The 14,900-nt window shown below is 36.0% G+C and overlaps 1 protein-coding gene across 2 annotated transcripts in view; it reads right to left on the bottom strand.

Moving 5' to 3' along the window:
• The window catches only part of LOC108037631 (PAX-interacting protein 1), an 81,685-nt gene extending 69,416 nt beyond the window's left edge, over window positions 1-12,269 (bottom strand). For both annotated transcript variants that reach the window (XM_044460510.1, XM_044460513.1), the window contains exon 1: window positions 10,030-12,269. In XM_044460510.1, coding sequence (XP_044316445.1) covers window positions 10,030-11,247 — 1,218 coding nt within the window. In that variant the 5' untranslated portion in view covers window positions 11,248-12,269. The remainder of the gene's footprint in view (window positions 1-10,029) is intronic.
• Between the last annotated feature and the right edge of the window lie 2,631 nt (window positions 12,270-14,900).

Below are 14,900 nucleotides of genomic sequence, written 5' to 3'. Positions count from 1 at the left end.
CCTGCTAAGTCTCTAGACGAACTTTATTTATTTATTTATTTTTTAGAAGATTATTTGTTATGCACATTATAATCATATAATTATAATCACATATTTTCAATTGTATTTTGTATAACTATAATTAATTATGGATTTATGTTATGTTTTTAAAAGAACTATAGATTAAATTTATCGATAAACAAATTTTCCTTTATAATATTGCAAGTAGCATGATGGGAAATATCCAGTTCAATGAAGGTCGACTGTGTTCTCGAATGAGTTTTTTGGGCTGATATTTCTGTGTGTGTTTTAGTTTTCAGTTCACAGTTCAATAGTTCAGTTTAGTTACAGTTTTTGCTTTATTTGTTTGAGGCTTTGAATAACAGGCATGACCGTGACTCTTTTCTCTCTTAAACCTCTTTTCATGAATCGGCTAACACGACATTCAATTTGTCTTTTGCGGCTTTTTTTTTGTAGAAAAGGGGAAAATGGGTTGCTCCATGGAGGCGGAAATTGTAGGGCAAGCATTTCGCAATGGACTTGCAACAAACGAGTCAACAAAAATATTTTCGTTTGCTGGTCATGATTTATCGTCAACTCGACTGTTTTGACAAGAGTGTTATTTCCAGACGTTTTTTATTTTGTCACTTGCAGTTGTTGCGTGAATTAAAACCTAAGTTCGCATTTGGGCGGGGTTATATGTGACTATTGGATTACCAGTTGTCGTTTGATTTAAAGGAGTTACTGGTAGTAGAGTAAAAAATATAAATCAAATATGAATAAAAGAATTACACAAAGTTAAAGGTTGATTTCGAAGTGTTACTGGAAAATAAAAAAAAGACATCAAGCATATGAATCGAAGGAGTGGCCATGACCCTGGAATGATTTACAAAACTGTAAGCTGGATGACAATACTAAATTATTATTTGTTAATCAGGTTTATGAAAATAAAAAATGAGAGTACAGGCATTGAATCTCTTAGCGTTATTTTTTTACAACATGCTTTATTATATTGGAACACGGAATATTTTTAATACATTTTCATTAAGATTTAAAAGAGCGATTATCAGTTGAAGTGAATTTGTAATATCTAAACGATATTAATTAAATTCATACATTAATCATTGTTTATTTCGTGGTATATTTATTGAACAAGATCTAAATTAATAAATCATTTCGTGCCTTCTTGCTTGTTTAGTGTCCATCATGTGATTTAAAGTCCGTCACTTGAGATTTTTATGAATATAGTTCTTTTGATTTTATGTTAAGGTAGTTGAAAATTACAAACGCAATTTTGGTAGATTTTATAATATATTTCTTGAGTTCACCGAAAGTCTCCCGATCTCCCACTTCAATAAAGTCTATTTCTGACACTTCAATTTGGGTCGGCCTTATAAAGTTATATGGCAATTGCAGCAGGCATTGGCATTAACCATAAACTAAAAGCACCGCTCCCCTCCATTCGCCCGAGAACATTCGAGAATTCTTCGTCACGTAATAAAATATTTATTTATTTATGCCTTTGCTCGCAGCTTAAATCATGCCAAACGTGATCGCGGATCGTAATAGAGTTCTAACTGTAAACGCACCAAGCGAATCCAACCACCTTGACCCCAAAACAAGTCATGGGTTGACACGGCGGATCAGCCTTGCATTTCAATGAATTACAATGAATTCCTCGTCGGGCTCATCATCAAAATCAATCACAAAGTCGGCATCTCACCACATGTGTCTTCGGTTAGTTACTAAAAAGCCCACTGGCACACAGAGAGAGATGGGGAGATACAAGGAGAAAGAGACAGAATCAGAGAGCTGGGTTGCTGGAACCAACAAAGGCAAACTGCAAACGCATGCAACAGATACAAAGATACAAATCGCTCTGCCACTGACCAACCGTTTTCTGTCAGATTAACTAACAAACTGCTTTCGTCACTCCCTAAATTGCCCTTCTGCCCCTATTCTTTATGTATAATTACAGTTGTGGAACGAATAATAGCAGTCTAACACTTTCAAATATATATATAAATATATTATTGATAATATATTAAGTCGAACGGAATTTCTATAGAGACAAAAAATATAGGAAAATAATTTAAATCTTTAAAAAAATATTAAAGAAGTAAAAAATGATGTGCACAGATTTTAGGGTAAAAAACCAGGCTTTTATTTGAATAATAAATTAAAATGGTTCTGAATTTCTTTTATTAAAATTGCTCATCATTTTGTTAGTATTATTATAATGATACATATATTCATTATAATAATACTAAAAAATTATGAACTAATTTAATTTGTTTTCTTACGCGAATACTGTTCATTTAAAGTGTGCTGTAACTGTGTGCCGTATGATTTATAAAGTGACGAAGCCGCTTACATTTCTCGCGGCATTCTAAGAATCTCCAGCGCAGCATGTGTGGCACAAGGGAAACATTTAAACGAAAAAAAACATAGGGAGTGAGAGGAAAAGAAGCCCCTGCACATATGTAATCTGTACAGCCTAATAAAGTCATTGAAACATCCAACTCCACATAAACAAAGACAAAGGCACCATTGCCAATTAGTTGCGAGAATTTATATTGCTTTTTTGTTTTCCAAAGAGAGTGGGATAATAATTTCATGAAATTTATATTAGAAGCTGCTATAAATTATGGGGAGGAGCGAAACAATCCTAGACCCCAGCAGTCTCAAAAAGTCTGCCAAAAACCAAAGAAGAAACAGAACGCCAACCAACTCGGGACAATAAGCACAAGTTGTGCAACGGAAAATGTCCAAAGAAGGCAGCGCCGAATAAATGAGACTTCAATGGCCGAGAGTGGGGAAGGCAAGTATTTTTCTATGGGAAAAGCAAAAATTCCTTCCAAATGATATACTCACAGTACCTCGAGTAACGAAAGCAACTAATGAATGCCCCTGGCATGAGCAAAAACAGCAGCAGAAAAAGAGGAAAAATATAAAACATCTCAAATAGGAGAGAGGTGGAAATAAATTGCACTGCCAATAACAGGCCAAAAGGAAAATTTATGAAATGTGAGTGAAAATTAGCTGAAAAATGTCATCAACAGGAACAGCAAGGAGAAATAACAAAACAAAATTAAGAAACTTCTGATACATCTGACCGAGTAATTACTGAAGGAAAAACAATCAACAAATGCTGGAAAATTGAAAAAATAAAAAGGCATAATAGAAGAGAGCAATATATTGAAAGATGATTTTGTGAACCAATTTATTTTACAGTCAAAGAGTTTTAATTTCCTTACCCGATAGCATACAGTAATTTTTGAAAAGTTCTGTTATCTTTGGAGGCAACATCAACTTTAATATTGTTGTCCTTAGCCTAATGCTGTCGGTATAACATTTAATGCTGATAAAAAATAGAAATAGTTGATACCTTTGGTAAATAGTTTACAAATGCCCTTCTCGCATTATATCAACGAGTCTCCATAATTGTTACCACTTAATGGGCCACGATAGCTCCCGCTGCTTTCGAGCTTCAAGGTCGTTGCAACCGCACCGACAACCTTCTGCCACATCGGCGGGTGGTAAACGATGAACCCTCACTGCGCGTGTGTGGTTTCAGTTGTCATTCCTTAACCGCTTCTGACATTTCGACACACAAAGGCTTAGCCAACTGTGGGGTCTTCTCTCTGAAGATCTGGTAAGTGCAAAAAAATGCTAAGGCGACGGACGGAAACGCAGTAACAGGAAGAAAAACAAGCTGGCCATATAGAAAACACATCCACAAAAGTGACAAATAGTTTAAAACAACTGAAACAAGAAAGGATACAAATTTCTTCAAGCCGAAGTTTATATACGCTTGCAGTTATAACAAACGACTTCATTTTGATTTCTATGTCTATGTTACTAAAAACTACGAAGCTAAGTCGATTTTGCTCTGCATTGTGCCATCGCTTCTATGGCAGCTATCTGATATTGTTGTCCGATTTTATTTATTTATTTATTTTATATTTATTTTTTTTTAAATTTTATATTTTCTAATGGGAGCTATGTGATACAGATGACCGATTTTAATTAGATTAAGACAGACGGACAGGCGGTCATGGATCGACTCTCCTGGTGATGCTGATCAAGAATATATATACTTTATAGGACCGGAAATGTCTCCTTCACTGCGTTGCAAACTTCTGACTGAAATTATAATACCCTCTGCAAGGGTATAAAAACAGCAGATCAAAAACTGAAAATAGGAGGAGGTTGTGCAAATAAGGAATGTGCGCTTGGTTTTGGGAAAAGGGAGAAGACCTCATGAAAGAGATCGAAATTAAAATCTATAAAGGTCTTCTTTACAGCACACCAAACAATTTATTATTTTAATTTATTTATTTTAATTATTAATAAAAGCAAAATATGTATTAATAAAACTAAAATTTAATTTCCCCACAAGCGTTTTTAAAACACTTTAAACAAACCCGAAATAAGAAAATTGCAAACTAAAGAATGAAATAAAATTAAATTAACTTTCTCTTCTCTCTTTTCAGTTTTCACTCGAATAAACCGCAATTAGTTTAAAGGATTACAAGGATTTCATGCTAAACATTTTTCAAAAAACTAAAATTAGTGGGCTTTGTTTCTTTACACTCAAAAAATTAGAAACGAAACAAATATATAAAAATATTTTTGTCTTCTCAAAAATTACTTTTGGTTTTTTGTAAGAGCGTTCTATCCGCATTATTAGAACCTTGGCTATATATATATATCCTTGCAGAGGGTATTATAATTTTAGTTAAGATATTGCAATGCAGAAGGCATTACATTGGCTATCACCGTCCGTATCTACGCATACTAATCAATTTTAAAGCAATCTAGATTAAATTTTCACAAAAGTCTTATGTTGTTTAGGCACGAACAAACAATAAAATAAGTGAAACAAAATGATACCTTTGAAGTTTTTAAACATTTACGTTTATACTCCGAGATATATTATTTTTTAAAAACTATAAGAAATAGGTATTTTTACAAAGATGTCAGGGACACCCTGGAAAAAGTATTTTAAGTCTACATAGATTTATTGTTTTTAAACATCAACGGATAACAAACGAAGTATAGTCGTTTTCTATAATATTTTATTTTTAAAAACCTACAAGGGTATTTTAACTTAGGCATCCCTGTTCTATTCAAGGATTTATTATACCCTTGCAGAGGGTATTATAATTTTGGTCAAAAGTGTGCAACGCAGTGAAGGAGACATCTCCGACCATATAAAGTATATATATTCTTGATCAGGATCACCTCCTGAGTTGATATAGCCATGTCCGTCTGTCCGTCTGTCCGTCTGTCTGTCCGTCTGTCCGTCTGTCCGTCTGTCTGTTTCTACGCGAACTAGTCTCTCAGTTTTAAAGATATCGAATTCAAACTTTGCACACACCCTTCTTTCCTTTGCACGCAGTATATAAGTCGGAACGGCCGGGATCGGCCGGCTATATCCTATAGCTGCCATATAACTGATTGATCGGAAATGCCATAACTTTGGTGTTTGTCAAGTTAGGAAGTTGGGATTTTCTATGGGTTTTATATTTGGCCAATCAATCCGACATACCAAATTTCATAAGGATCGGCCGACTATATCCTATAGCTGCCATATAACTGAACGATTGGAAATGCCATAACTTTGGTGTTTTTAAAGTTAGGAAGTTGGGATTTTTTATGAGTATTAAGAATGCATCATATGAATAATTTTGGAGAATATAATTTACAGAGTATTCTGCAAGGGTATATCAACTTCGGCTCCGCCCGAAGTTAGCTTTCCTTTCTTGTTTTATTGTAATTTTGTACGTAAGCCTATTAAATATTTTGTTTCAAAAAAAGAAGTTATTGCCGAAGTTTGCTTCCTTTCTTGTCAATATACAGAAAGCTTTAAGTTTTCTGTGCAAATCATTTGCATACTGTTCAAATCTACATACATATGTATACATCGATTTTTTAACTTACAAACATTGATACCATTTCTTTTACTGATTACGTAACCTGAAATGTTAATTAAAAATCGGACAAAATGATTTCAGCAAAGAGCTCAATAATGAACAGTCAAACCAAATATTAAATAAACTTCCAAGCCAAAATAAAGAGAATGATAAGGTAGAAACGTTGCCAATTAAATGGAAGGTAGGTTTGGTAATTTACTTTGACTCAATGGCATGTTAGCACGGCAGGAATATTCAGGGTTTATATAAAAGTGTGGATGCAGACTCTCTTTGAGCATTTAAAAGAAAGGAATTGGGGAAGGATGCACTACATCCGGATGAGGGAAAGCTGGAAGTAAGAGGAGCATCCAAGTCATGGAGTAGCCGTTGTTATACGTAGACATGTGTTAATTGTTTTGTTCTGAGGAGAGCAGGTGGGAAAGGCGTCTTGTTATTTTGATGGCTCAGCGCCAATTCACCTGCCGCCCCACCAACCTCCCACCATCCAACCTCCTACCCAACCCCAACCTCGCCCTCACCCTCACCTACCCACATCTCGAAAAGACTTTTGTTTTTTGTATTGTTTTACACGCAGCTGCACTTTGTTGTTGGGTTTGGTAATTATTGTTGCTCTTATTAAGCGCGTTGTTTTAGCCGTGTGTTTATTTAGCTGTTAACAATATTTCGAGTGCATTTCACATTTACATTTTTACACACAATTGTCATCGCTTGTGACCACTTAATTCATATTTAAATTTTTGATTGTGTTTTAAATTACATTTTTTCATGGGAATTAATTTTGATTGAGCTGGCAAACATTTAAAATGGAATTAATTGCGAAAATATTTGAGAATATTAATTCATACGGAAACAATAAAGAATGGAAACTACGGAAAACCGAAGTTTATATACCCTATCAGCGTTTACACAAATTCATTCTAAAATTCCCCATATCTTGAAGTAAATCCAAATATAATATGTTACAAAAACTACGAAATTTCAATTTCTTTATTATAATTTTTGCGAATATTTTGATGGGATCCATATGATATATTCCAATTCGTCCCGATCTGACACATATATATATTGGGAATGTTTCATGCAGATCGCTGTAAAACAGACAGAAAGATCGACATGGCTAGATCGAATCTACTTTATTGAATCGGAGATGTCTCTTTTACTGCTTTGCAATCTTTTTACTAAAATTTTAGTACCTCTTGCAAGGGTATACCAATATAAACTGGAGTGGATAAGGATTATCAGTAATTATGTATTCAAATATTTATTTGAGTAACATATTATTTAGGTGTTATGTTTTATTACCTAATATTATACGATTTATTTTATAATATTTAGTTATTTGCAAAATTATGTGGTTTAATTCAATTGTTGGATATAAAAACAAATTTATATCAAAAATTTATTCAGCACACAAATACTTCCACAGTAGTTCACTATAAAAACAAGAAAGGAAAGCTAACTTCGGGCGGAGCCGAAGTTGAAATACCCTTGCAGAATATTCTGTAAATTATATTCTCCAAAATTATTCATATGATGCATTCTTAATACTCATAGAAAATCCAAACTTCCTAACTTTAAAAACACCAAAGTTATGGCATTTCCAATCGTTCAGTTATGTATATGGCAGCTATAGAATATAGTCGGCCGATCCTTATGAAATTTGGTATGTCGGATTGATTGGTCAAAAATGAAATCCACAGAAAATCCAAACTTCCTAACCTTACAACCACCAAAGTTATGGTATTTCCGATCAATCAGTTATATGGCAGCTTTAGGATATAGTCGGCCGATCCTTATGAAATTTGGTAGGTCGGATTGATTGGCCAAATATAAAACCCATAGAAAATCTCAACTTCCTAACTTTACAAACACCAAACTTATGGCATTTCCGATCGTTCAGTTATATGGCAGCTATAGGATATAGTCGGCCGATCCCGGCCGTTCCAACTTATATTCTGCGTGCACAGGAAATAAGGATGTGTGCAAAGTTTCAATTCGATATCTTTAAAACTGAGAGACTAGTTCGCGTAGAAACAGACAGACGGACAGACAGACGGACAGACAGACGGACAGACGGACATGCTTATATCAACTCAGAAGGTGATCCTGATCAAGAATATATATACTTTATAGGGTCGGAGATGTCGCCTTCACTGCGTTGCACACTTTTGACCAAAATTATAATACCCTCTGCAAGGGTATAATAATATTTAAAGAAACGCTTTAAACTGCTCCATAGCGGATTTCCGTATTGGTCCCCAATTCAATTTAACGACATCGATGACTAATTATTTTTATATTAACGAGAAGTTTTATCTCAATAATACATAAACTCATTTTACATGCAGTAAAGTCAAAACGGCGGTACAATAAAAACAAGAAAGGAAAGCTAACTTCGGGCGGAGCCGAAGTTGATATACCCTTGCAGAATACTCTGTAAATTATATTCTCCAAAATTATTCATATGATGCATTCTTAATACTCATAAAAAATCCCAACTTCCTAACTTTAAAAACACCAAAGTTATGGCATTTCCAATCGTTCAGTTATATGGCAGCTATAGGATATAGTCGGCCGATCCTTATGAAATTTGGTATGTCGGATTGATTGGCCAAATATAAAACCCATAGAAAATCCCAACTTCCTAACTTGACAAACACCAAAGTTATGGCATTTCCGATCAATCAGTTATATGGCAGCTATAGGATATAGCCGGCCGATCCCGGCCGTTCCGACTTATATACTGCGTGCAAAGGAAAGAAGGGTGTGTGCAAAGTTTGAATTCGATATCTTTAAAACTGAGAGACTAGTTCGCGTAGAAACAGACAGACGGACAGACGGACAGACAGACGGACAGACGGACAGACGGACATGGCTATATCAACTCAGGAGGTGATCCTGATCAAGAATATATATACTTTATATGGTCGGAGATGTCTCCTTCACTGCGTTGCACACTTTTGACCAAAATTATAATACCCTCTGCAAGGGTATAATAAATAAGGAGCACTAAAAACAAACTAAAGCAGACTCCTCCGGGTATTTTTAATTTACCCGCCGCTACCGACGAACATTAATTGTATTGGTACTAATTTAATTGGTCCTTTTTTGCGGTAATTACACCAGCAAGGGGCGTCAGGGGGAGGGGGGGAAATCCAGATACCTCAGGGTCAGGGGTGAAAGAGACGCATGTACATGCAATTAAGAGAGGCCGGAAAATGTAGAACCTTTGTCAACAAACAACTCAAAACAAACAAAACGGAATGGCATCCAAAAAGTGAAAATCAAATGCAACAAATTATTTGTTATTGTTGAGTGTTGTTGCACTTTGTTGATTTGTGCTGGTGTTCTTGTTGTCGTACTTGCTGGTTTCAATTAGTCAAACCGCAATGGTGAATGGCGAATGGTCAGCCAAAAAGTGCCGAGTTCGCAAAAGACAGCTGCTGTCCTTGCCCCCTCCACATCTTCAACCCATTCCCCCCTGGCCTTTTCTACATTGTGTAAATATTTGACATGGACACCAAAACACAGAGTAAAGCTGCATGTCTGTTTTTGTTGTAAGCCAAAATGCAAACGGCATTAGCAATGGCCAGTGCGTTTTGTCGAGGTGAATAATGCTAAAGTACTGTGAGAAATTTCTATTCCATCCTTCAAAAATAGAATTCGATCTTATTCGATTAAGTTAACTGGATGTAAAACCCAGACCAAACTGGCCCAAAATTAAAGCTTTCATCGAAAAAACTGAATACTATAAATTCGTTGTCATTATTTAGTTATCGTAAGTCGTATTAAGTATATAGCATCCCTCGTTTTCTTCAGTGCACTTGTTTACTGACGAATTTTCGACGTGACTAACCGCCAACATCAAATGAAAATTAAACGTGAAACCGAAACCGAAACCCAGAATACAAGCTGGCACCAAAAATCTGTTGGTCATTTGTGGCCACAGTCACTATTTGTAGCTGTTCATAAACAGAATCTCTTATCACCAGCCATCCCACATAATGGAGCAATGTCAGCGCAACAACAATGGCTAATGACATCATGAAATCGGCGGGATGCCACAGTCTTATCAGTGGGTTCAGTACAATGGGCGCAATGTCGGACTCACCTCATTCTCAATGTTTCTTATGAGAGGGGTATTCCAGCTCTTCTCACGCATCGCCAATAGTTCCTTCTGGTGTTTCTGCTGCTTGAGGTGATGTTCGTGCTCGATTTTGTTCCACTGTTCGTTGGAGAATCCCTCTTCCGACTCGGAATCCGAATCCTCGTTCGAGTAGTCCTCTTCGCCACCGTTGTTCTTAAGATTGGCATCTATTAATTGTAGTTTTGGCCTTTCAGTGCGTGTTATGGGCTTCACAGTTGTGGTCGAGGTTGTGGTTGTTGTAGTAGTTGTGGTGTGCGGTGCTTTAACTACATCTTTTTCCACATCTTGTTTAAACAGCCAGGAAAATATATTGCGTTTGCCAGCTGACTTATCGTGTGGATTGGCCACACTGGGATGTTTGTTGCTATAATGATTATTATTCGAAACTATATCCAATTCGTCCGATTGATCAACAGCATCGTAATCTTGTTCTTTCAAGTCAATGTGGGGTAATTTTTGGTTGAACAAAGAGTATCTGGGCATTTGTCGGGCCAGTTCTTCATCCACACCATCGGAATCGGAGTCATCTTCGTACTCATAATCGTCGTCCTCGTCGACTTCGTCCTCATCGCTTTCCCCATCGGAGCTACTGGAATCCACTTCCTGTCGCCAATTGGGACCTCTGGTAGTTCGAGGTTCAGCCCAAGAGGGGAAGATGCCATCCCTGTCGAAATAGCGAGTATGATTTGTGATCAAGCCGTGATGAGTGGTTGTGGGTGCCTCCGAGGTAAAGATATTTCTTGGAGTGCTGGTTCCTATGGACAAGCGGTGTTGCTGGTGTCGCAGTGAGGGAAACACCCTCTGCTCCCAACTCAGATGGTGGCGATTGTGATGACGCAAGTGGTGCTGCTGCATGGGCAACAGTGGATCGAAGGGCTTCTTGGATCCACCCATTTCAAAGTCCCCGATTGGCGGCTGATGATTCCCCTCCAATTCGGACCGCAAATGCTGCTCGTGCCGCAGATGATGATGATGTTGCTGATGGGACTCCAGTTGCTGTGCCTCCTGCAATCGCTGCAATCTTTGCTGCTGATGGGCATTTCGATGACTCGAAGTGGGAGCTACTGTGGTCATTACAGGGGCTCCCTTTAAATCACTGGTGTTGGCCCAAGTGAGGGGCATTAGTATCAGAATTAGCCAATACATTTTGAAGATCATTCGGTTTCCCCTTGAAGAAATCATTGTTTTAATAGGCGGACCCCTGGAAATACTTTGCTCTTTGTATTGTTTTTTCTCACACGCGTTTATTGTGCACTTTTCTTTGTCGTTTGTTTGAGTTTAAGTATTTTCTTTTGTCTGACGATTCGCAATTATTTATGAGTCGTTTTATTTTGACACTTGTTGACGTATTATCTTTATAAAGAAATTTAATTGTTTTTTTGTCGATAAAAGTTAATAGAAAACTAACTTTATGCTCAAAGTAGTTTGATTTCAGTGATTTTTCGATCTGAAAATCTATTCGTTGTCTATTAAAAACTCTGTGCTTAAAATGTTTTTTTATGTCTCCACTATTTTATTTTATTTTTATTTTATTATTTATTTTTTAAATTTGTTAAGTGATTATCTTTTTGTTTTCTTTTTAAATAAATTTGTTTGATTTAATGTAATGATTAAAAGACAATGCGTTGTTATTTAAATACTTTTGCCCAAACATCAAATGATCTTTCAAAATCTTTCGACATTTATTTCCAAAGTATGTTTGTTATTATTTTGTGTGAAGCTTGTCGTATTTAATTTTGTTTTCAAAAATTTACGCTTGATTACTTGAGCACTTTCCATTCACATTTTTGTTGGATTATATTCTTTAATATTTGTTGTCCTCTTTTACTTGCTCTCTGGCAATTTGTTTACCAACTTTGATTAATGGCTATTAGATTTTTGGCGTCAACCAATTACCGCGCACATAAATCCACCGCACAATCCGCGCGCGAGTTTTGCCGCGATGCCTCAGGCAAGGAAAACACACCCACCAATCCACTCACGCACATCCGAGTACATATCTCCGGAATATATGTATATATATAAAGGTGGCCTGTTTGTGCAACGATTTGTTTGTTTTGATTCCCTGGGCCAGATGGCGGAGTCGGAGTCCAATAGATGGTAGAGGCACTGCCGTTTGGCTCTGGCAAAACACCTTTTATTCAGTTCAGGTCGCGAGGCTCCACGGAGGGCCGGACAATTGCACAGTTCCCGACGTTCAGATAACGACTGACACACGGGATCTCGAATGGATTTTAGTCACGGGCAGATGCGCCCGGCGGAAATGTTGAGAGCAGTGTGGGCAGCACGTTACATTGGCAACACATGTTGCGATCCACAAGAGAGCACCGCATCTTGGAGCAACATGAGGCCAGCAACATAGGCTTCGAAAAAAAGGAAAACTGCAAGAAAATCTGAAAATCTTACAAGTCTGCCTGATCAGCCTGAAAATTCGTTAGCTTAACCAGTTTAAGGAGCAGAATTTAATTTCATTTGGACATTGTGCATGTAGCATCATAAAAAAAAATGTCAGCAATCTCCCACACAATCTTCACAAGCTGTTCTTTCTAAAAGTTGTACACTAAGAAAAAAGACGCCATAATTTTAAAAATAACCGTCTTTTATAAATAAATGTAATCATACTTTTTGCGAACTTTACTCAAAGCTTATTTATATATTTTTACTAGAGGAAATGTTTATATATTTAAATTGGCTGTAATTTGCAAGGTTTAATACATAGTGGATTTATAATCATTTTTTCCCTTCAGTGTAGCAACCATCTTCATCTGAATGCACATCAACAGCTTCAACTTTACGCCCATGCCTGGTAACTTTACTTCAGCCGCCTGAGAACTTCTTCTCAAGTTCTCTAAATCTCAAGACTGTGGAGCGTTGGCTGCTGATTTTCTGCTCTTCGTGTGGGCAGTAGCACAGGCATTACTTAACAATAATAATGAGATGGTGTTCTATTTCCACCTCCAACTAACATCTTCTGGTTCTTGTTTTCGAACCACAAAATGTGTGATTTCCAGGAACTCAGACTTTAATATCCTTAAATATCGACAAGTAGAAAGCGAGAACTACTTTTCCAACTAATTGCCATTAAACGAATTGTGTATAAAAACGAAAAAGGTTTCCACCCGTGAGTCACCAAATTTAGAGGAAGGAAACTTCTTAGCATGATCATAAAAAACTTGCCCACCCTAAGACTGGTCGATAAAAGACGAACCAAAAGGGTTGAGGGCTCGAAATGAAGACTGAAAAACCATTTATGGTCTCTACTTATTTTTCTTTCTGGAAAATTGATTTTTCTTGCTGTGCGTAAAATAGGATTTGTCAGGCGATCAATAAAAGATTTGAAAATTTCTCAATAAATTAAAAATTTTAAGATAGCTGATTATAGCGAATTATGGGTGATAGATATGGTCTTAACGCATTAGTTCTTTAACATCTTAAGTGTTTCCTGTTAATTTATGTTCTCTTTCTTTTTGATCTCCAAATGCATTCTGCTCGCTCCTCTGTTTGTCATATTTGATTTTTGTTAGCTTCAAGGCAAACAAGTTCTGTTTTCTTTCGTTTGAAGATCGTAAAGATTGTTGTATTGTGGTTTTTGGGATGAGTTTTTGTAGGTGATATGCTTGCTGCGCGCTTCCCTCATTAAAGCCAATATTATGTTTCGAATTTTTGCGCTCAATTTGAGTTTTGATTTGGTATGTCATTTTATGTGGATATCAAAAAAAATCATTGGTCATCAAAAGGAATATATTCACAAAACTTTGTATTAACAATACAATTTAAAGAAGTGTAATTAGATTTGTCGGTAAATATAATGACAAATATATAACTATATATCCAAATGGTGTGCAAAAATGAAAAACATTTCATTAATTGTGCCGATTGGGCAAAATATTATTTTTTCTTAATTGCCAAAAAAACGCTCTTAAAGAAGAACATTTTTGAAAAACCAAGCTTGTATTTTTTATGATGTTAATTATGTGGTCTTGAAAAAAAGGCATCTTAAACATATTTAATTAATATTTCAAAAATAACATTTTTCAATTGAGTCGAACTTGAAAATATTCTTTCAAATTACAAATATTTACAACAAATTAAGTTTCTAAACAGAATAAAATTATTGCTTCAAAAATTATTACTTCAAATAAGTACCTACAACAAAGCTATATAAACAAGTAATGGTTAAATAATATGTAAGTATTTTTCTAATATTGTAAACAATAAATATTTTCAGCCTCATTTAGTTGAAGGGGCGAAATCGACTTCATCCTGGAAAAGGCCTTATCCAATTATTAGATTTTCTGAAATATTCCCAGGCACCACGTAAGTCTCCGCATCCCCTTTCTTATGTAAAGCCTCTGAGCCAAGTTAAACCAACTAATTTGCAACATTCTCAACTTTTCAACAAGTTTTCAACGACGACTCCCCAAAAACTATATCTAGTCAACAGTAAGAGGCAATTTAATAATCATGAGGCAATTTACACTGCACTTCAGCCATTTTCCAACCCTTCCTTCGGAGCTAATGAAATCATTGCCAGTGCTCGATAAAGCGTTAAAAAATCATCAAGTTGCTAATTAGGTTGACTAAAATGGTTGAGCGAACGCGATACAAACTTTCTTGTGGGGCGATGGTGGGTTAAGGCATTAAAACCCACCTATCAGCAGAAAACCCCTTCCCCTTTAACCCATGTAAAACTTTTCTGGCCGAATAAAAAGCTACTTTGTATTCTTATACTTTGTAGGGTAAAAAGGTATATTGTATTCGTTGAAATGTATGTAACAAATAGAAGGACCATTTAATGTATGTTCTCTATCAGGGTTATGTAACTGCGTGCTTGA

The sequence above is a fragment of the Drosophila rhopaloa genome, unplaced genomic scaffold (assembly GCF_018152115.1).
Source record: "Drosophila rhopaloa isolate 14029-0021.01 unplaced genomic scaffold, ASM1815211v1 contig_2, whole genome shotgun sequence".
NCBI classification, from domain to species: Eukaryota; Metazoa; Arthropoda; class Insecta; order Diptera; family Drosophilidae; genus Drosophila; species Drosophila rhopaloa.
This window is presented reverse-complemented; position numbering and strand designations above follow the sequence as displayed.